The 22,018-nt window shown below is 34.9% G+C and overlaps 1 protein-coding gene across 23 annotated transcripts in view; it reads right to left on the reverse strand.

Moving 5' to 3' along the window:
• Positions 1 to 600: 600 nt before the first annotated feature.
• Positions 601 to 22,018, reverse strand: part of LOC103708303 — a 39,506-nt gene continuing 18,088 nt past the window's right edge. For 17 of the 23 annotated variants that reach the window (XM_039117774.1, XM_039117768.1, XM_039117771.1 and 14 more), the window contains 4 exons: positions 10,403 to 10,470; positions 5,531 to 5,670; positions 1,266 to 1,354; positions 601 to 1,098 (listed from right to left, as the gene is read on the reverse strand). In XM_039117774.1, coding sequence (XP_038973702.1) covers positions 969 to 1,098; positions 1,266 to 1,354; positions 5,531 to 5,670; positions 10,403 to 10,470 — 427 coding nt within the window. In that variant the 3' untranslated portion in view covers positions 601 to 968. The other 6 variants (XR_005507757.1, XR_005507758.1, XM_039117775.1 and 3 more) reach the window with 6 other exon arrangements.

The following is a 22,018-nucleotide window of genomic DNA, read 5'->3' on the forward strand; positions in this document are numbered from 1 at the left end:
ATCCATACGAACTGACCGTGTGCCGCAGTCGTACCACCAACCGCTGCCTAGCATCATTGCACATCATGTCGATTTAGATAACGACAAAACTGATTCCCCTATATAAAGAGGGTAGCCAAAGGGACTTAAAGTACAGAATATGCAATACTATTCACAAAGGCAATACTCTGCTAAAATTTCTCCCTTCCATACTGTTGTCTTATTATTCTGACTTAGGCATCGAATGATCCCTACCAAAAATTCTCTAGCAAACAAACTTCTTGCAGACCACCTAGCAAAAAAAACCAATGCCCAATGCCTTAACTAGCTTGTTCAGCTTGCCTCCAGCCGACTTTAGGATCATCCGAACTACACTCCCATCTCAGTCTAGATTCCGTGGCAACACCACCCATAACTCCCAAAATCCCACTCTTCTTATTCTCATTCCAAAAGGAACCTTCTTCAAATATTTGAAGGGATGCATTTTAAACATGCAAGTTCAGGTGGTCCAAGTCAAGTCGGTTATACCAAGCCTGGAGGATGATTTTTTCAGAAAATGGCCAGCTATATAACAACCTTATATGATATGAGTGCCAAAATTTTTCCAGTCCAGTAAGCATGTCAGAAGCAAAATAATATTCAAGGCGATTTGTGTGCGAGTACACAAAGCAAGTTTCATTTTTTTCCTACGAATGCAACAATAATGCTTCACTAATGTAAAGCACCGGCATGAAAGCTGCATTATAGTCTTACATGAATGGCAGGATCATTTAGGAGTTGATAGCAAACAAGATCATGTTGTTGCCTTTTCTCTCCTTTCACTTTTTCTTACATGTCCTGCTGAAGAGCATAGCAGAAGCAAACAAAAATGACCACTAAGACATGAATGTACCAAGATTGTCCATGGCATATATACCCAAGCATCTGCCACTACATGCTCTGCTTGCTTGCTGCATATACAGGACTTGAGTTCTTCATATGAAAAAAAATCAGTTATTTTCAATAGCTTCAGCTCCTCCCAAGTCTCCCATGTTGTTACAACCACATCTGGGACATACATACCTCCTCTGTAACTCCCCCCCAGCTGAAGCATAAGCCTTCTCCAGTTCATTAGTCTGCTTGTTTCTAGTTAGAGAAAATGTTTGTCCAAACAGTGTAGAATGGCATCTTAATTATCTTAAGGTGAGGTAAAAATTATTAATATCAATTCACTAAGTTGTTCTTCATGTATTAAACATAAATATTTGAGGGATGATAAGAGAAGTCTAGACAAAAACAAAGGATATCCTGCTAGCTCTTGCAGCAGTTTCATTTCTCCCAAAATAGCCTCCACAAGGAACCCTCTTCTTTTAACATTGGGTAGCTCCTTGGAAACCTGCAAGTGATACTCTCTAGATATAAAATGGATTAATTCCCAACACATCTTACAAGAAATCAAAATTTGCAACAGACGATACAAGCATAGACTATTTCGAAAGTAGCTTGAATTAAAATTTGTTCCATCTAAAAGAAAGGGTATGGCTCATGGAATAGGAACAAGCATCAATGACTTGAAGCCATTCTTCAGCCACAAATAAACAGAAACTTGCACAGTTGAAGTTCACCATATACTTACGAGCTGTTTCTAATCATTTATGTAGCAACACCACTGGCAGTATTGAATTCTGAAATCTAGACCCCAAAATTACACTAGTGTACATGGAGATCTACATCAGATAATGTTGGCACAAAATTTAGTAATAACCTTCACCTGTTACATATTCTAATTTGATTGCAGATAAGTAAACACCATAGCAAGGTCATGATGAACATGAGAATGTCTATTTATATATCTTCAGAAGAGAGTCATAATACAACTTTCCCAGAATCCTTTTGATGCTTAAGACAAACTTACACAGGCATCATACCTAATGAACTTACAAATTATAGACTAGAGTGAAGGTGACCGTTATCAACAGAATGTGTGGAATACAAAAAGCCATTGAAAGGAGTTCGAGCTTAACTGGAGATTCATCCATTATGAAACAGCTAAAGCTGGTTTTCCTTTTTACTGAAACAAATACACATCAGCAATATTACTTACAGGACCCAAATGATAATGCAAAGGGCCTTCGACTCACTTACAAAGCATCAGAACTTAATCATAAATCATGAGGACTACAGAAAATTGACCTTTGACCATGTAGTATCTAGTATCTCATTCTTAAAGCATGATACCAGAATTCGTGCCAAAATGAGTGCATATATAGTTAAAAGCTAACCTAATAACCTAATTTTTGAGTCCATGTTGTTTTCTAGATCATATAATTGATGCTGGAAGATGGCTACATTACTCATTTTTTTTGAAACAAGAGCACTTTAGTGAAGAAAGAAGAGGAAAACAATGACAGCTCATGTAGACCAAGGACCAACGATTATCAAGATTGTGAGGCAGCCTGTAGATCCTGAACCATCTTCTACACTGAACTGGTGTTTAAACAGTGTTAGAGCCTCCCAAAATCAGGCCAGGCTATAGTGGCCCATACTTGACAAGTCAATTGTTCGGGTTTTGGATCAAAGTCTATCTGTATTAGGATTGGGCTGATGAGTCAACAAGCTTAAGTGGGCCAAGAGTTAAGTCCTACCAGGACTTTAGAGTAGGAGTCCTATTAAGACCATGGATTTCCTTGATGGGTACGGAAAGCAAACTATAAACTCGTAGGGCTTGGTCTCCAGTAACTTGAAAGCATAAAAGTTCCATGAATTTTCCCATCGAGTTCCATGCTTCTTGTCTCTGCTTGCATAGTCTGGACTGGCTGAGTGCCTGCCTGCAGCAAAGATCGTGGTGCAGTTAGGTTTTGTGAGAGCATACTCAGTTGGCTTCATGGGAACCATGTTTTATCATTTTATTAAATATAATTTTTTATAATTATTTTGCTTGAATCTTTATTCTTTTCTAACCAGGCCTTAATCAATACCAAGCCTTGATTGGTGATGGGATCCCATGGATCCAACTTTAGTGGGAAGGTCGAAGAGAAAAAGAGAAATCCTTGTTGGTTTCTTGAACCCCAAGTCAAAGTCAGCTGGAAGCCAAAAGAATTTTTGACCCAGAATTTAAATCTATTCCCTGATAGCAGACTTTTATTCATTCAGAACCATTGCTGTAACAGTTTTCATATTCAGGGAACCTGAATGTTATATTCTATTTTTCCAGATTTAACTGTAACAGCTTTATTTATGTGTTGTTTTGGCTCTTTGGATCCCTTTTCTTGGCCAATTTTCTATTCTATTATACTGGATCATAAAGAAACTTTTAAGAAATTTTCTCACGTCAAATTTGAGGGTAATTTGAGGGTAAAGACAAGAAAAAGCATCTTTACATGATGGCATATAGTTGATTATTGTACTCTTCCTTCCTTACGGTGACAAGCGAAGCATCCCATATTATTACGATGTGGTAAAGTTTAATCAAATAAAGAGCCTAATAATTACCACATTATATGTGACATTAAAATTGCACTATGAATTCGGATGTAGTGGCCTGACCTCAAAGCCATCACATTTAAAATTGATATAGTGTATAATTACTAACTTGGTTTTTGTCACCTGAAGGCCTCGAAAACTTCTTGATTATTATGATTTTATTAATAGCTTCATCACGTGGATAAGCATGTTACTGCATAGTAGCCTATAATTTAGAAAAAGTGTTACATTGGTTAGTAATTTGGATTTGGTTTGCATGCCCTATAGCGTGCAAACCAAGAAGGAATTTGGATCATATTTGCAGCTTTTCTCTCTAATGTAATTTGGATTTGGTTTGCATGCCCTATAGCGTGTAATATTAATAGTAAGCAAGGATCATATTTGCAGCTTTTCTCTCTAATGTTGTTTCTCTTACTGGATCACATAGGGAATGGTTCATATTTTTCGAGTAGAAAGATAGAATTACTTCAACATTGGAGTGCATGGATTTAGACCTGGCACTTTGTGAGGATATGCCACCTGTTCCCATGGATTCTAACACTTTGTGAGGATATGCCACCTGTTCCCATGGATTCTAGCATGCTTGAGGATAGAAAGTTGTATGAGAAGTGGAAGCGGTCTAGCCGCTTAAGTCTTTACTCATACAAAGCCATATCTCCAGAAATATTCAAGAATCTATTCCTGCTCTTATAACTGCAAAGGAATTTTTAAATGTAGTTGAAGAGCAATTTGTTAGCTCCGGCAAAAGTATTGACAAGCATCCTAATGTCTAAACTCTCCTCCATGAGGCATGACGGCTCTAGTGGTATGCACAAGAACAAAATGGAGATGAGAGACATAGCATCCCAAGTCAAATCATTAGAAGTTGACATGTCCAAGTCGTTTATTATGCACTTTGTGCCTAAGTATTTTCCACCAGAATATGGACCATTCAAAATTCATTGTAACACAAAAGGAAAAATGGTCCATCTAAAGGAGCGGAGATTGAAGCAAGAGAGACCAGAAAGTGTCCATTTGACCTCTCATAAAGTGAAGGAGCATGCAGATATGACAGCTAAGGTCATGGCATTCCTACTAAAAAGGACATGAAGGTGCTATAATGAATTTATTTCTGATATTGCACAAGCTATAAGTAAAGATCCAAACTGAAAACCAGTCCTTTTTTTAATGAATAATACCAACTGAAGTTAGTTGATCCATGCTTCCTGAAGGTAATTAGTGCTCTAGGTGGAGGATTCACCATTTGTTCATGGGGCCTTTTCTCTTTGCACTTCCATAGGTGGATTGCTGCTGACATCTCCTAGACACCAGGCTATATTTTGTAATCTAGGTCTGAAGAAAAAATTGATTATGTACCAAACTGGACTTACAGAGAAAGCTTCCTGAAAAATCATTTATCTGTACTAGGGTCTTTAGTAATTTGTTACATTTTTCTTGTGAGAGATGAAAGTAGAACCAATAGCAAGTAGCAATTTGACACCTTTTTCCTTCATCAAACTGTCTCTCTTATGCTGCACACTTTCCATAAACAAATCCTTCATAAGATTGGAACGTTGATCTACCTATCTGACTCCATCTTATATACCCACTTTCAGAGAAACATCACATCTACGTTCCGCATTTTAAAGTTGTCTTTGTAATGCCGTAAATAAGAAGTCTGAAGCTCCTCCATTCTAGTATAGAATTGAACAATGTAACTCCAAAAAAGATCTAGAGATTATGTATCAATTTTTTTCCTTTTAAGTGATGTGCAATTAAGCATTAATATTTTCCATAGTCACAAAAACAATGGGAATTTGACACTCATAATGATTCATTAATTCATTTTATGATTTCTTACTATAAAAATTGGAAGAGTTTCTTTGAAAATGAACAATTAGACATTGCAAGTTTGAATGATAAAAGATATAGCTAAAAGTTGTAGATTTTTCAGTTCCTTGAGTGTTTCAACAGTTGAAATGTTCAGCATTATCTGTCTATGCAGGATGATATAACAGAAAATTTAACATTAAATGTTGAAGTCAAGTAATTCAAGCAAATATACATAAGGCATCAAAAGAAAAAGAAAAGAAAAGAAAAGAAAAACAACCTCATCATGATAATGTAATTCTCTTTGGTACTCATCTTCTGATTTATGCATCTGAGCATTGATACACTCAATCCTATCCTTCAAATCTTTAAGAGCATCTTGCACATCAAGAACTTGGTTGCAACTATTATATTTGTCTGCTTAAAGGATGATGTAACAGAATCAAAAAAAGAGACCAGAATTAGGAATAAGGGATTTTATCATATAATATAACTACAGATTTTAAAAGAGAAATTACATTGACCAAATCACAGTGAGACACCAATTATCTGTTGAACTATCTATTATTATTCAACAATCTGAAAAGAATTTGCAGATGGCAGCATAAGTCACTGTATTTCTCACAGAAACAATCTGAAAGAGATATTTAAGGACTGGGGTACATGAAAAGAACTACATGGTTTATAAATTTTGGTTTATATAAAATGCTTGGTAATTTTGCCACATAAGCAAGAGCAAAATATTCACCCTAATATTTCAAACTAAAAGAAAAATTAAAGAAAGAATGGACATTAAGTATGTATTTCAAATCTTTGACAGAGAGGAAAAACTAGGAAAAGCAAGAGCATAAAAGCAAAACAAATGTGCAATTCCACATACCCTAAAGGAGAAGAAATTCATGGTGTCACCAGCTCTAATAATGATGCCACCCTTCAATGGACTACTTCATCAGGAAACTCCTTTTGAAAATCAAAAATAGTTAACATAATCTATATGTCAAAAAAAATGATGATCTCTCAATGAAACAGCCATAAATTGACTCTATTAGAGTGCTCGCTTCCAGCCACCATGTACACCCTCTAAGAGTAGTTCCCTGTATCAGCAGCTCCACATTAATTTGATCATGGGACTGCCAACCAAGGTCAACTGGCTTAGGCAAGAGGAGACCGACACCTACACACACAGACATACAGAGAGAGAGAGAGAGAGAGAGAGAAGAAATGACATGTTTCTTTCTTCAAGCATCACCACATTCTCCTTAATCCAGGCTACGTTGCTCCACCCTATGAGGTAGCCTCAACCAGGTAGAATCAGATGTATTCACTATTATAATTTCGATTCCAAATTCCTGAGAAAAGTTTGTCCAAGATTCCAAGCAACATGAGAGTCACATTGTAGCTTGGGCTTGGAACCGAACCAAAACACAACACACATGACCCACCACTGCTCTCTTCTCTCATGCATGCACCCCAGCCCCATTTCCCCTTCACTCCCTTGCTCTTCTCCTCTTCTCTTCTCCACCCAAGCATCACCACTGCCACCACCTCCTGTTCCGCCACTGTTCGGCAACCATTCCTCCAACTTCCTCCCTCCTTTCCATCTCTCTCCCTCTCACTCTCACTCTCTTCTTTCCTCTCTCTCTCTTGCTCACCCGCCCTTGCTCCTCCCTTCTCTTGTCTTTCAATCTGCCCCTCTTTCCCCCTTCTTCCTCCTATCTTTCACCATTTTGTTCATCTGTTTGATGAGATTCCATCTCCACTCTCTTTCCCTCTTTATTGCAGTTTTTTCCTCCTAATCCAATCATAATGGCATGTTCTATGTGTAGGGAGAGATCATCACCATATTGAGCAGGAAGAACATGGATTTGAGGCCCTAGTTTCTAGGTACATGCCTGATTAAGGTAAATGCCAAACCCATTACATTTAATTTGGTGGTATGTTGTAGTTTTGCAGTTGATTTAGGGAAAAACCTAGGTCTAGGTTTATGTTGTCAGTCATGTCCGACGAGTTTCCAGTGATATGGCCTACATCGCTAAAATTCACATATTCTAGAGATTCCAATAAGACCAACATCAAAATGGAGCTATATTTTGATAATTGTGGACAACTATTATTGTAAAGAAAGTCTAGATCTAAAATCGATAGTGTCTATCGGGAGCACCGATCTGGCTAAAAAGCTAACTATAAATTAGCTCTCCTATCTATTTAAAATATTTTTCACCGAGTTTCATAATTTTTGGAGTTTCGTTTTATTAGTTATGATTTTTTTGTCTTGCATGAAATTTTGGGGGTTAATTGGATGAAGGAATAATGTGGATTTTGATGATGTATTTAAAGTTATAAAAGGGCTCTAGAGATTAGGTTTTATGGTATAGGTTGTTTGTAACTGTTTGGTGTAGGATACGATTGTATTCAAGTAAAAAGACTCTTGTTGGACTTAGCAAGTTTGGTAAGCAACCTCAACCTATATATCCAAATTATATTTTTATATTGTATTGCAAACTTGAAAATTATAAAACACTGTTTTTGATGAATTGCATGTTTTTGTACCAAAGGCAAGGAGTTTCGGACGACCATCCATATCATGCCAAGCTAATACGGTGTCAGCACAAAGCATTGGTTAGCACAGGATGCATGCCACCATGAACACGCATCAGTACCAATGCTTTCTTGTCAGCATGTGACATGAATGTCACGATATGGTACAGTATTAGTTAGCTATTGGCAAGGCACAAATCCAAAATTTCAACCTTTGTTCTTACCGAATGTTCCTCGCAAGGTTCGCCAGATCCTGTACCAGTGCCACACTAGCACAGTAACGGTACGGTATGGTACAGTACGGTATAGTACAGTACGATATAAATTTTTTTTGATGTACCAAGTGTCGGTATGCCATCTGTACCGAGTACCGGTACTAAACCGATACGGTACGCCCCGTACCACTCAATTCGAGCTGGTACAACGTACTTTGGCTCCTTATATACATGCAAATTTGAATCAAGCAAGTAAAGATGATGATGATATTGAAACTTCTGAGTTTCTTTTAAAAATATGTGCTTCCATAATTATGGATTATTGTCATGATTTGAAAATTATGTTGAATTTCTTGAAAACCTTTGCATGAAACCTCTGAAACCACGTACCTTTGGATGTCCTTTGTAACAACTCTTAAAACCTTGCATGTTTTGTGAATGTTTGAAACTCTTGAATAAATTACGCATATTTGGAAATTTGGTAACTCTTTGTGCCACTGTTATGACTTAGAAATCAAAATGAATGGAACATGTAAATATTTGGAATCATGATTAATCTGTTTTGGACTCTCAATCTGGCTACATTTTAGACCCTACTAATATGGATTATACCGTGGCACTTTGATATTTCATAATTTGATTACATCGAACCTACTTCGCAAGGTTGCATGAGCTATTTTGGATAGGGGTTAAATGTAGTACTTTGGAACTATTCTGCAAGGGTTAAATGTGGTACTTTGGACCTACTCCATAGGGTTAGATAGGGTACTTTGTGCCGTGTCATAGGAATAATGTGATTGTAGTCTTGTAGACTAATAAATTAAGGGTGTCACACAAGTTTCACACTATCGATGTGTATAATTTACAGTACCGGTGCAAGCCAATACTGGGTTTGGTGGCATACTAAATATTGGTACACCGAACCTACCCCCATACTGGGAGTGCCAACACTATACCAACATGGTACTAGTACGAGGTTTAATACCGAGATTGTGAACCTTTGTCACACCCATACTTATGGTATCAAAAGGACAACACACTAATTTATTCTACCAATTATTCAAGTGTCGGTGTTGATGGGCACATTGGCCAATGGCTAGCACGTCACATACCATGTCATGCTTTGCCATGCAATACATAAATAGATACATAGATAAAAAGACCTTGGTACCAAAGTGTATCAACCTATGCTACAGTAGCAAAGTCGGGCATAGGGTTAAAATACCCTGCGATATGCAGGGTCACATTTATGTGCCTAGTACCAACACCAAACTCGTATGGCAATGGACTGGCACTTGAGTTATTTATTCATATTCCACTCGTTTGAAATATTTCCCACCATGCACCAATACTAAAGGACTGTATATATTTTATTTTTCTTTCTCCTTTCTTTCTTGAGGTAGGTGGCACAAGAAGTACAATAGAAATATTTTCAAAATTTAGAGGAGTTGATGCAGCCTAACATGCCATGACATGGACTAGCACTTGAGTCCTTGCTTCATATTCCACTTCTTGACAAAAATTTCCCACCATGCACCCATGTTAAGGGAAAGTCATTCCTTTTTCTTTTCTATATTTTCTTTCTTCTTTCTTTTTAGGGGAAGGGACCTTCGAAGTACAATAGAGATATTTTCAAAACTGAGGGAGAGCCCCACCTCCCACCCCACAAAGCTTCATTTCTTGCCTGTTCCATCATGAGGCCTATAAGAAAATGATAAGGTCTATACAATGCCTTTTTTAAAAAAAAGAAGATAAATTTACCCATAAATCCACTATTATCAAAGAATATATTGCACATTTGCACTTATGAGTAAATAGTATAACCCAAAAATATCCATAATGAGGTAAATATTTATAATAGTGTCTCTCATTTTAGAATTTTCAAGAAATTTTAATAAAGCCAAATATTTTTTTGACAAAGATATAAGAACATCATCAAAAAAAAATTGAAGTCTCACTTTTGATTAAAACCAATTTGCATTTAAATTTCATATATCTTGTACTGCAACATGCAAGAAACTATAAATCCCTTTATACTTATTACAGATTACCACTTTGCAAACTGGCAACCTGTGATAAAAATGACTGTAAATTGTAAAGAGGTCCAATGGGGCAAAAAATTTTATACTAAAATCAAGTTGCCAGTTTTTTTATTTGACAACATAAACCAGTCTAGTGAAACACCAGTCCTCATTGAATATCATACATCCCACTGAAATTTTCCATGTTAGCTTTAAATGAGTCAGAACATTTTTCAAGGAAGAAGATATTGACTACAGAACAAAAGACTGAAGCTATTCCCCTAAATATTCCACTTCGGACATATGACAAGACTCATATTTCAGGAGATTTTGCCTATCCAGATTTGCTAAACTTTAGCATCAACAAAAGCAACTCACCATTATCTGATGAAAGTTCTGGGCATCGTTGTTTCTGGAAATCACAGACAACCATCTCCTGAAATTGCCTGCAAAAGTTACAGATATAGACAATCACACTAAAAGCAAAAAACTAGATATTTGTTTGAAGAATTAAGCTAGTATACCCCCAAAAGGATTGTCTTCAATCCTACCAGTGCAAAATCAAAGTATTGCTATAACAAATTGAGGCCTCAACCTAATGGTGCAAAATCAATGATGGATATTTTACATATTTTACACTGAGGTTCCTAATTGTTGATTATGATATGCAGCATTAGATTTTGTAGAAACAAAGGGCAAAGTAATCATGTTTTTAAGAGGTTTCTTACCTGTGAAAATGAACAGCATCAGCAGAATTATCATGCTAAAACATACTACTGACCATATAAATAAAAACTTTGAACCATCGCTTTGATCTAAACATTTTGGAACACATAAAAACCAAAATCCAACTGGATGCTTATAAACCATAAACCGAATAAGAAAAGATCATGCCATTAAAAATGTCTATTTTGAGACTACTTGATACATACAGAGAAAACCTCAATCAGAGCAGAGTTTTGATTCCTAGGCTGTTGCCCAAGGTGACAACCCAAGAGGGGGGGTGAATTGGGTTTTCTAAAAATTATGTTCCCTAATTTTTACTTTGAATAGAATGCAGCGGAATAATAAGATGTTAATTACTTAAGCTCTAGGCAATTACAAGTAAAGCAGTGGAAGATTAAGCTAGAGCAATTATACTATGGCTTTAGGGTGCAATTGATCTAAAACTAACTTATAGTTGTATGATCAATTTTAATCTATGTGTATGGTAAGAATGGAGTGGAAGCTAAGCAAATTACTTATAACTCTATAGAAAACAAAGCTAGAGATATTACACAATCAAGCATGAATGGAAGGCATGAAATACAAGAGATAAGGCATCACAAACACAAAGATGTATAGTGGTTCGGTGCACCCCAGCACCTACATCCACTCCCCAAGACCTCTTGGGAATTTCACTATAATCCCTTAGATTACAGTCGGTTGTTTTACAAGCTCACAACCCAACTTGTTGTTTTGCGAGATCACAACGAACTCGGTCGGTTTTCCCAGGCTCACCGACTAGAACCAACCTCGATTGTTTTCCCGGGCTCACAATCAAACCCTTACACGTTGGTTTTACCCTAGGCTCACCAACAAACCTAAACACCGTTGGTTTTCCTTTGGCTCACCAACAAACCTTAACCTCTTGATTCAATCCCTTGATTGAATCAAGTTACAAGATATTTGACTAAGAATTTAAAGCAAGTACAAGCTTCTTAACTAAGCAAATATATCAAATATAAACAAATGGAGTAAAGAGAAGCTCTCAAACGAATTTTGAAGATGAAGGAACTCGGCTTCTTCTTTACTTGACCCTCTTTTGATTTGGCACGAGGTAGAGGATGATTGAGGCAGCACACGGATGGAGAGGAAGCTTTGGGATTCACTTGGATGCTCTTCTTCTCTCTATTTCACTTTGGATGGCCCTTTTGTGCTTATGGGAGATTTCCCTTGTAATCTCTTTGAAATCTCTTCCCTAAATGTTTTCTCCCACTTCCATACCTTCTCCCCTAGCTCTCCTCTTGATTTTATAGCTTTAGAGGGAGTCCCAACAAAAATCTAGCCGTTAGAGACAAAAATAGAGCCGTTGGAATCAAGAAAAAACTAGCCGTTATGCCTCCCAGCGTGCTCGAGTCGACTCGGCTGAAGTAGGAGTCGACTCGGCTGAAACAGGAGTTGATCTGTGAATAGTAGTCTGCCGGCACTGTAGCTGGGAGTCGACTCCTGAAGTTGGGAGTCGACTCCTGAAGTTGGGAGTCGACTCCTGAAATTGGGAGTCGACTCGAGATCACTGTAGCGCAGAAAATCAACTCTCTGTCTTTTTGTTTGTTCTCAGTCGGAGTCGACTCGTAGAGTCCCGGAGTCGACTCGAGCACTGTTCCTTGAAACTCTAGAGTGCCAGAGTCGACTCGAAACTTCCAGGAGTCGACTCGAGGACTATTATTTTGAATTTTTCTTTGAATTTGCTCCTTCAACTTGAATTCTTTGAACTTGAAACTTGGGCCAATGAATTGTAGCTTTCTTCCAACTTTTCTTGAGAACTTTGGAGGCCTTCTTGTATTCTTCCAACTTGCTATGTTCCTTGCAAAATAAATATCTTTCTCCTTGCAACACAAACATTAGTATTTATACTTCAAGGTTTTGTGATCATCAAAATCAATCTTTGAATCAATCTTTGGGTCATCAGTCTCCCCCTTTTTGATGATGACAAAACTTGGAGTATATGCAATATAAAAGATATTGTTTTCTAGAAGTAATACATAGCAAAGTTGCATGAAGTAGAAAACATATATATTTAAAAAACATACTTCATGATAATGCTTTAGATTTAATCAACTTAAGATAATCAATATATGTCAATTCCAGCTGATTTGTATTCAATTCAAAACATAAAGCATTATGAGCATATACTTAGATATTTCTCCCCCTTTTTGACAACATCAAAAAGATAGGGAAACATTAAGCACAAAGATCAGAATACTCATATATTTCTTTTCCTTATTGTACTCTGATTTGAATGTTAAATTATTGCAAGGATATGAATCATATAACTCAAGGCAATAATATTGGAATCAGATTAATGAGCACAGATCAGAGCCAATTAAGATAATTTCAGAACAGAACACATTAAATGTGATTTCAAGAAGTTTTCTAATTTGATACCACAGATAGTTTTCTATTCAAGTGTAGGTGGAATCTTCCTTAGGTTAATTCAAGAAGTACTACAAATGATATTCAAAGAAAACACGAGTGGAAATCTAACCTCTCTTCAATAATAAGTATGAAAGCTTGTTCATTTAAGACCTTTTGCCCAATCTATTAAGTATTTTATCAAACATGAGAGCAATTTTAGTTAATTTTCAGAGTAAAAGATCAAAACTTATATATTTGAGAGACATATCATCATGTTGGATCATTAATTTTTAATGTCTTCAAAGTTCTTTTATTCCTTTAGAAAATAAGCACAATTTGATACATATATAAAGATATGAATTGGCACAGAATTGACGTTCTAAAGAGCAAGCTAATTAGGACTTATTAGTGAATTTCAAAATAAATTTTCTAAGAGATACTCAAGACCATTCAACACGTTATTCTCCCCCTTTGTCATTAAGTTAAAGGCTCTTAAGATCAACTTGCAATTTGGTTCATGATTTATGCATAAGATATACTAACCAAATAACACGCCTCAAGGTGTATCATAAAGGTTTTCAGATTTAAATTTCAGATGATACATATTGGAGAGTATTAGGATCACTTTTCATTTAGTATTCTTTCTCTCTCCTTTATAAATTTATGCAATTAAGTTCCATCAGACCTCTCCTTCTGAAATTTTCTTTCTCCCCCTCAATTGATCATTCCATCTAAGAGTTTTAAAATTTGAAGATAATGTTCAATAAAATCGTCAATCTCAAAAATATATTTTCTATAAGTTTCAGCTTATTTTTACAAGACTCAAGGTTTGAGATAAGACAACCTTTATAGAACTCATCTCAAGGTAATTAAAGCTTGTCTTGCAATATAAGGAGGTTCATCAAAATCAATCCATAAAGTGCAAGGTATGCATCAAATTGAAGTGACTTTAGGATAAGATACTGAATATCTAAAGCTCCCCCTTAAAAGATGCATTCTTCTTTAATCTTTCTTTTCTTTTGTCGAATTTCAGATTTTAATGATAAACGTGAATAGAGCTGAAACTTTATGATATCAAGAATGTAGAGTGATCTAGAAATATTCACAATTTATAGTAATCACTCTTGTTAATCTTTTAAGAACAAGTTATGCTTTCTCCTAATCTTAGAGAAAATGTATGAAAATATTAATCAAAAGTAATTCATTTGAAGCTTAGTTTCTTTCAAAAGCATTTACATTTTCTTTCTTTTAGATCATTCACTCTATTGATGAAAGTCTTTAATGATATAGGAGAGAAAAACATATAGATGATCATGGAAGTATATGTATTTATAGAACTCAATTTCTTAATCACAATTTTTCAGCAATGTATACATGAAACTCAATAAATTTTTTAAATATTAAAATAAAGTCATATATTTTAAAAATATTTACTTGCAATCAAGATCATTGAAAGACACATCATTTAGACCAATATTGGTACATTTTAATGATAAGAAAAGATATGTTTCGGATGCGTATCGGAGCAATCAAAATAAATTCTGTTTTTCTTACATTAACATTTTATTTAGTAATCATATGGAGTTTAAGCTTTTATACAAAATCAAATTCTGAATTTCATAAAGATTTTCAATAGAGGCCTTTTAAGTCATAATTTGAGATATGTATCTTTCACATTGTGGCTCATCTTAAATTATTATAATTGAAAAATACATATTTCAATACCATTAAAGCACTTTCAGAATCTTTGTATTTAATTTTGAGTTTCGATACAAAATAAAGGATATTTTAACAAGTATTAGGACATTATGTATCAAAGTTAGGCGAGTAGAAAGATAGATCAAAATTAATTTATTTTTCCTAAATAGAGATATTCTTCTCTTCTCCTTTCTACAATTTTATTTAGCTTTCAGATTTTAACAATGATTGTGAATGACAAATCTGAAATTTCTTTTCAATAAAACTAAACAAAAGATGTTATGTAGCAATTCATGCATTCAATCAAATTGTCCAAGTATGAAACATTACAAAATATTGAGAACCCATAAATCAAGACATCATACTATATGCAAAATATATTAAGTGTTAAGTCATGCATTAAAATAATAATAACAAGCATGTCAAGGATCAAAGTCAATTCTTTTCAAATACACTCCCCCTATTTAAATATCATCTTGCATTGACTTCATCCTTATGGTGTGTTTCCAAGTGACTAATAATTAGACTTGATTCTTTTTATATATTTTCATTTACTTTGTCTTTCATTTTTAACTTTCTTATGCTTTATATTCTATTTGCTCCCTATCCGGTGGAGTTGGGAAGGGGCACGAGGTACTACCACTAGCCTCCCTCTTGTGCCGTCCCTAATATGCCCTACACCGAATAGTTGGATCAAATAGTGCCGGGTACTACCACTAGCCTCCCCATTGGCACCATCCCTATGATGAGCAATATAGAAGGATTAAAATGTTTGCTTCGAATTCTCCCTGTTTAAGTGTAATTAATTATGGATTTTATCCCTTCCAAATGTGCCAAATATATTATGCTTGTTTTACTTTTCCTTAAGATTGGAGTATTTGCCTTTGCTTAGATTCTACACCTCTTGAATAATATTCATTTTCTTTTCTTTATCTCTCTCTCTTTTTGTTATTCTCAAGTAATTTACATGAAAGAGCAGAATAAAGAAATAATCTTATGTATCATATAGATGTATATCATGCAAACAACATTTTCATTGTGCTCAATGATTCATAATTTCTTACAAGTTATTTTAAATCAAAATTTTAAGCATAAACTTGTGTATTTCATGGTTATGATATAGGCAAAGAAATCATTTAGTTTAGGCAAACCATGAAACAATTTCTAAGAGCATAAGTCAATCAATATGTATAGAGCCATGATATCAAAAGTTAATAATTAAAGAACTTAATCATGCCATAATAAGACTTAAGTTGTTGACTTTGCTCAAGAAGTATCTAGAATTACCAATCCATTCTGCATTCTTCAGTCAAATACCTACTAGATTTCTTATGTATGAACCTTTGGCTGAAGAAGGTCCTCTCTCTTGTTTGCAAGTGAATGTTTATTGTATCTTACATGGAGATATCCTTCAAGTTGAGATCTCTCATTTTCTTGCTCAAGGATCCTGCATTATTAACAAACTCCTTTTCTTTCTTGAAAGAAAGTCATTGGTTTCTTCAAGATACAAAACATTCATCCAACATATTTTTTTAACTAGATGACTCAATATAAGATATGACAATAGTTGAATATTGAGTCACTTTACGCAAGAGATTGCCTAAATATAAGCAAGCACATATCACTTGAACTAAAGAGATAGTTTCATTAACCAAGATGGTTCAAGGACAAGTATGTGAGGCAATAGGAAGTTTTATCAAGGTCAAATCAATTTCTCAAAAACGATTTAGTTTAGATTTTATTTGCTTAAGATAATTATTAATAAGACATGCTAGCTAAGTTTTAATCAACTTATCTTAAACAGTTGTTTCTATCAAAATTCAGATTATGATTTATTTGTTATCAATAAACTATGATTCATTAAACTTAGATTGAAGGCTTGCACAAGTGCACATAATGAGCATATAATCTGGTCTACTAGCTGTATGATAAAATAATTATTCTATCATGCTTCAATACAACTTTAAAACAATAGACCTACTTTGCTCATTCTTTTCAAATTCTTCAAGATGGGATCATAGATATACCCTCTTCATGCCAATCTTCTATAAGTGTTTTCTTGTGGACTAACTTTGGTCAATGAAGATCCCCTTTCTTGTTTGTCTTAATTTGGAGTTTGAGAAAGAAAATGTTAACTCGTTCATTATACATATTTCAAACTCACTTTGCATGAGCTTAGTAAAATCTTCATATAACTCTTTATTAGTAGAACCAGAAATGATGTCATTAATGTATACTTTAAGCAAGTAAGATATCACACATTTTTTGATGCAAAGAATTATCACTATTACCTTATATCAAAGAGGTTGCTTAAGCTTTTATATCGTGCTTTTGATGCTTGTTTCAAATCATATATTGCTTTATCATATTTGTAATGAGTGTTTTCAAGTATGGTGGTAATTTAACATATATCTTCTTTAGTAAACACATAGGAGTCCTTATACACTCATTTGATATAATATAAAGCTCATAAAGCAAGCAAATGATAATGGTGATCTTTACTTTTAATCATGCAAGAATCTTATCAAGATCTATCTTATCTTTTCTTGATTTAGTCTTTTAATAGTCATCACTTTTTCCTTCATTAAGAGCATATCTGAAAAATCCAATTTGGTTCTAATTGTTAACAAGTTTTTCAGATTGTTATATGTAAGAGATTAACCATATACATACATAATTTAATTTTAGTATTTTGATAATAAATCAGTAGTCTCATAAAGAATAAGATACCTTGATATTTTTGCACCTAAAAACTTTTCATTGAATACTCTATATGCATTGCTTGATGAATGATATCCAAGGGTAGACATATCTCTATCAGATTTGGCATTATTTTCATAAGAGCATATTAAGCATAACATGTACGACTGAAAAATATGAAAGATATGCAATGGTTCATTTTCCATTTTTTTCAGAAGATCAAAATTTTCATCAAAAATAGATTTAATAGAAATCATATGTATGACAAGCAGTGATGATAGTCTTTTGAAGAATTATTTGGGTAGATGACTATCATACACAATTGTCTTTTTCATTTCTTCAAGAATTCTATTTTACTCATGGTGTCCTTGGTGCTGAAATCATTGGATTTAATATTATTTTCTGAATAACCTTTATCAGGATTTTGGTTTTCAACACTGTGCCATGATACTCTTTATCTTCACAGTTTGGAAACCTTTTTCATTTGAAACACTTTTACAAGGTTTAGCAAATACAGAAAAAATACTTTAGTTTTATTTGCCAAGAACAAATCCAATGTAAGCTTTTGAGAACTTAGAGATGGAAACAACATCTTTTAGATTTAGAAATGATTTTTGTTTGTTTCCTTAGTTAGCATGCATAGCAAAACTTTGACCTTTCAGAGGATAATCTAAGTAAGCCAATGGCAAGGTCTTTTGAGATTAAGTACATACTAGCATGAGTTGATTTTATATGCCAAGGATGGTTTCTTTAATCTTGGTATTCATAGTGCATATATTCAAAAGCATACCAAGTACACATTATCATATCTATGATCAATAAATAATAATGCCATGGATAAAAACTCTCACTCAAGCATATAGAGAATTCATAGAGTTATTCTTAATAAATTGATTAATCATTTAGCAACTTATCCAATAGTGAGTATCCTATAAAATGAAGTGATTTGATTATATTTCCAAAAGTATTTTCTATATCACAAAATTGATCAACACATGTACTTCATATTTTAATCGGATACTAAAACAAAAATAATGATGAGATGCAAAGATTACTGATTTCATTATTATTATTATTCTATTTAAAATTACTTTTCATAAGTATATTTTAAGTTTCATTTTTGACATGTGTCTAGAGTACCCATTTGTATGAAAGTTCTATTTGTTCCATGGGTATCTTGGCACATCTATGTCTACATCCTCATATTTTCATTTTGGGTACCCAAGCTTGCTTGGATCCTTGAGAATTAGGACATATGGTTCCTTTTGGAATCCAAATCTGTTTGATAGTAATAACTTTACCATTTGATTTAATTGTGTTAGAACCATAGGTAAAGTTGTTATGCCCATTCTTTTCATGTTTGAGATAAGTTATCTTATTTAATGGTTTGCATGGTGAATTGATAACCTTTTTCTCTAGAGATTTATTGTTAAGTAAAGGAGTCAAGCCAAGTTTTGATTTATCATAAGCAACATATTGGCTTTCAAACATCATTTTCAATTGTTCTGAGCTTACGGTGAATTTGTTAATAAAAGATTTTAATTGATTAATTTCTTTACTTAAGTTTTGATTTTCTCTAATTAAGCTATGATTTTTCTGAATCAATTCTTCTGAAAATGACCTTAAGCTTTCATTTTCAGAATTTAGTTTCTTTTGTATTTCATCATTAGAATTTCTTTCTTTTGAAATTTTCAGATTTAGTTTCTTAAGATTTTTATTCTTTACAGCTAATTTTCTACATTCACTATACAAATCATGAAAAGCATTTAATAATTCATCATGAGAATATTCTTCATGAAATTCATTAGATTCAGATTCTACTTTATCTTCTAGTGCCATAAAACATAAGTTAGTTACCTTTTGTAGTTCATTGGAGCTAATATCATCATTATTGCTCCTAGCTTTCATTTTCTTGCTTGACTCTTCCTTGGTCAAGGCGTTCTTCCTTTTTATCTCTTTCTTTCTTTCTTCTTGCTTCCTCTTCTTCTTTGTCTTTAGGAAGCTTTTGAATTTTCTTGCTGTTCTTTCTTCCTCGAGTCGACTCGAGTTTACTTGGAGTCGACTCGACTGACTTGAGAGTCGACTCGAGATCTTCGGGAGACGTCTCGTTCTCAGAGGCCTAAAAGATGATTCTCTGTCTTTTGAATTGTTCTGCCTCGGAGTCGACTCGGCTAACTTGGGAGTCGACTCGGAACTACTTGGAGTCGACTCGTTCACAGGGTCTTCAAGACTGTGTCTCTGCCTTTCAGACTGTTCTTCTCTAGGAGTCGACTCGGACAAACTGGGAGTCGACTCGGCTACTATGGAGGATTCTGCAATCTCATTGTTAGTACGCAATTGAAGCACAAGTGAGCTAATCTGAGATTTATCATAAATATTTTCTAAAGTATCCCAGATCTCCTTAGCAGATAAGCATGCAGAAATTTCATTAAACTTCGTTTCATGAATAGCACAATATAATATGTTCATAGCATTAGCATTCAATTGTGCTAAGTCCTTTTCATTAATAGTTTGAGAGAGTGTGTGAAGGTCATTTATTATGATTTTCCATAAATAATAGTTTTGTGATTGAATAAAAATGCGCATGCGTGCTTTCCAATATGTGTAGTCTATGCCATTAAACAGTGGAGGCCTATCAATTAACTGTCCCTCTCCTAGAAAACTATCTATTTGAGTTGTCATGATCTTTGGCTCTTGATCGTGAGATCAATAATTAATCTTGAGCACCTGCTCTGATACCACTTGTTGCCCAAGGTGACAACCCAAGAGGGGGGGTGAATTGGGTTTTCTAAAAATTATGTTCCCTAATTTTTACTTTGAATAGAATGCAGCGGAATAATAAGATGTTAATTACTTAAGCTCTAGGCAATTACAAGTAAAGCAGTGGAAGATTAAGCTAGAGCAATTATACTATGGCTTTAGGGTGCAATTGATCTAAAACTAACTTATAGTTGTATGATCAATTTTAATCTATGTGTATGGTAAGAATGGAGTGGAAGCTAAGCAAATTACTTATAACTCTATAGAAAACAAAGCTAGAGATATTACACAATCAAGCATGAATGGAAGGCATGAAATACAAGAGATAAGGCATCACAAACACAAAGATGTATAGTGGTTCGGTGCACCCCAGCACCTACATCCACTCCCCAAGACCTCTTGGGAATTTCACTATAATCCCTTAGATTACAGTCGGTTGTTTTACAAGCTCACAACCCAACTTGTTGTTTTGCGAGATCACAACGAACTCGGTCGGTTTTCCCAGGCTCACCGACTAGAACCAACCTCGATTGTTTTCCCGGGCTCACAATCAAACCCTTACACGTTGGTTTTACCCTAGGCTCACCAACAAACCTAAACACCGTTGGTTTTCCTTTGGCTCACCAACAAACCTTAACCTCTTGATTCAATCCCTTGATTGAATCAAGTTACAAGATATTTGACTAAGAATTTAAAGCAAGTACAAGCTTCTTAACTAAGCAAATATATCAAATATAAACAAATGGAGTAAAGAGAAGCTCTCAAACGAATTTTGAAGATGAAGGAACTCGGCTTCTTCTTTACTTGACCCTCTTTTGATTTGGCACGAGGTAGAGGATGATTGAGGCAGCACACGGATGGAGAGGAAGCTTTGGGATTCACTTGGATGCTCTTCTTCTCTCTATTTCACTTTGGATGGCCCTTTTGTGCTTATGGGAGATTTCCCTTGTAATCTCTTTGAAATCTCTTCCCTAAATGTTTTCTCCCACTTCCATACCTTCTCCCCTAGCTCTCCTCTTGATTTTATAGCTTTAGAGGGAGTCCCAACAAAAATCTAGCCGTTAGAGACAAAAATAGAGCCGTTGGAATCAAGAAAAAACTAGCCGTTATGCCTCCCAGCGTGCTCGAGTCGACTCGGCTGAAGTAGGAGTCGACTCGGCTGAAACAGGAGTTGATCTGTGAATAGTAGTCTGCCGGCACTGTAGCTGGGAGTCGACTCCTGAAGTTGGGAGTCGACTCCTGAAGTTGGGAGTCGACTCCTGAAATTGGGAGTCGACTCGAGATCACTGTAGCGCAGAAAATCAACTCTCTGTCTTTTTGTTTGTTCTCAGTCGGAGTCGACTCGTAGAGTCCCGGAGTCGACTCGAGCACTGTTCCTTGAAACTCTAGAGTGCCAGAGTCGACTCGAAACTTCCAGGAGTCGACTCGAGGACTATTATTTTGAATTTTTCTTTGAATTTGCTCCTTCAACTTGAATTCTTTGAACTTGAAACTTGGGCCAATGAATTGTAGCTTTCTTCCAACTTTTCTTGAGAACTTTGGAGGCCTTCTTGTATTCTTCCAACTTGCTATGTTCCTTGCAAAATAAATATCTTTCTCCTTGCAACACAAACATTAGTATTTATACTTCAAGGTTTTGTGATCATCAAAATCAATCTTTGAATCAATCTTTGGGTCATCATAGGCATTCTGGATGCAATATATGATGTTTAATAGTGT

The sequence above is a fragment of the Phoenix dactylifera genome, unplaced genomic scaffold (genome assembly GCF_009389715.1).
Source record: "Phoenix dactylifera cultivar Barhee BC4 unplaced genomic scaffold, palm_55x_up_171113_PBpolish2nd_filt_p 000274F, whole genome shotgun sequence".
Taxonomy (NCBI): domain Eukaryota; kingdom Viridiplantae; phylum Streptophyta; class Magnoliopsida; order Arecales; family Arecaceae; genus Phoenix; species Phoenix dactylifera.